The sequence below is a fragment of the Austrofundulus limnaeus genome, unplaced genomic scaffold, assembly GCF_001266775.1.
Source record: "Austrofundulus limnaeus strain Quisiro unplaced genomic scaffold, Austrofundulus_limnaeus-1.0 Scaffold1398, whole genome shotgun sequence".
Taxonomy (NCBI): Eukaryota; Metazoa; Chordata; class Actinopteri; order Cyprinodontiformes; family Rivulidae; genus Austrofundulus; species Austrofundulus limnaeus.
This window is the reverse complement of record NW_013953800.1, coordinates 67,623-69,080: the sequence shown is the minus strand read 5'-3', so window position 1 is coordinate 69,080 and position 1,458 is coordinate 67,623. Positions and strand designations below refer to the sequence as shown.

The 1,458-nt window shown below is 37.2% G+C and overlaps 2 protein-coding genes across 3 annotated transcripts in view; one reads left to right on the top strand and one right to left on the bottom strand.

Annotated features, from left to right (window-relative positions):
* The window catches only part of LOC106535257 (repetitive proline-rich cell wall protein 2), a 2,735-nt gene extending 2,317 nt beyond the window's left edge, over positions 1 to 418 (bottom strand). Inside the window, exons 1-2 of the mRNA XM_014032218.1 lie at positions 396 to 418; positions 15 to 201 (exon numbers count right to left, since the gene is read on the bottom strand). Of these exons, the coding sequence (XP_013887672.1) occupies positions 15 to 201; positions 396 to 418 (210 nt within the window). The remainder of the gene's footprint in view (positions 1 to 14; positions 202 to 395) is intronic.
* Positions 419 to 923: 505 nt separating this feature from the next.
* Positions 924 to 1,458, top strand: part of thap1 (THAP domain containing, apoptosis associated protein 1) — a 4,866-nt gene continuing 4,331 nt past the window's right edge. Inside the window, exon 1 of one of the 2 annotated variants that reach the window (XM_014032220.1) lies at positions 924 to 1,251. In XM_014032220.1, coding sequence (XP_013887674.1) covers positions 1,214 to 1,251 — 38 coding nt within the window. In that variant the 5' untranslated portion in view covers positions 924 to 1,213. Of the gene's footprint in view, positions 1,285 to 1,458 lie in introns of both variants that reach the window. The other variant, XM_014032219.1, reaches the window with a different exon arrangement.

The window sequence follows — 1,458 nt, the reverse complement described above, 5'->3', positions numbered from 1 at the left end:
TTGAAGATAGGACGGTCTCTGGTTCTTCTATCAAAGGTGGGAAGGTCTCTGGTTCTTGTATTAAAGATTGTATGATCTCTGGTTCTGTTTTGAAGATAGGACGGTCTCTGGTTCTGTTTTGAAGATAGGACGGTCTCTGGTTCTTGTAACAAAGGTGGGATGGTCCTTACAGAACCTTGTCCCCACAGAACCTTCTGGGTTCTTCAGTATTTTTGGGCGACAGGACAAACCGACAGCATTTATGTACGAAGCACTTTTGTCTTTTTACTTTGTTCAAACGAGAATAAAACAAACTCAAACACTTTTCTTACTTGTTGCACTTTTTTCACATTAATTTGACCCAAAAACGACTAATTTCTGTAAATAAAAAACAGTTTTTCTGTAAATAAACTCACTTTGAGCGACTCTTTTTGCTCATTAGCAGCTTGTTTTTAACCTTAAAGCTGCTTTCATTTAYTAATGTGTAAAAAGGATAAATTAGTTCTTTTAAAATAAAATCTCAACTTGTTTTTTCTTGGTGTAAAATCAATGAAGTTCTGCGTGTTTTCATTTTTCAGCTTTGTCGATGAACAGAAACGTTCAACCTGCTGAAGCTTCGTCTCGGATGTATTTGTGGCCTTTTTCTGCRTGTTCCCTGAGCAGGGGATGAGCTGTTTACAGACAGGCCAGATTAGCTGTTCACACTCTTTCACACACGTTTCCTGATGAATAAATAACATCACAGAAGCTGTTGTGTTTTTTGTTTACTTGAGGTTACATTTGAATAATTTCAGAATATTTATTGTGCTTCTTTACCTAAAACCCAAATACCTCCAGTGAAAAAACWTTTTGATCTCTAGTAATTCCTGTCTTAATCCTTTCTGTATTTTTTAAATATTTCAGCGTCTTCCTGCATCTTTTTTTCCTTATTTTATGAGATGAGACACAGAAGTTATGTGTAAAACACATTTTTAGTGTTATATAATACATATTTTATATTATATTTGTACATTTCGTTCTTTAAACACCATTATTTCAATTAGAAATGGGAAAATTCCTGAAACGTTCAGTCTTAAGCCCCTCCCACAGAAGAGTCCCAGAAGCCAATCAGGTGTGAGAACAGAGGTCAGGTGACCCGAGCTCCGCCGCCATCTTTGTTAATGGATGTGAAGCCCGACAGGAGGAGCAGCAGCAGAGCTTCGGGGTGAAGGTGTTGGTTTCTGGGCTGGGAAACATGGTCCAGACGTGCTCAGCGTACGGCTGCAAGAACCGGTACCACAAAGACAAAAACATTTCATTCCATAAGTGAGTTCATCCGAACCGTCTGTCCGAGCTAGTTAGCATTAGCTGCACGATTAGCTACAGACAAACTGTGGTTCAAAAACACTAAAATTAATATTTGTAATATATTTTATTTATCAAGACGGTTTCTTTATAAAACAATTACTTTATTCAACACGTTTGTTGATACATTTAATC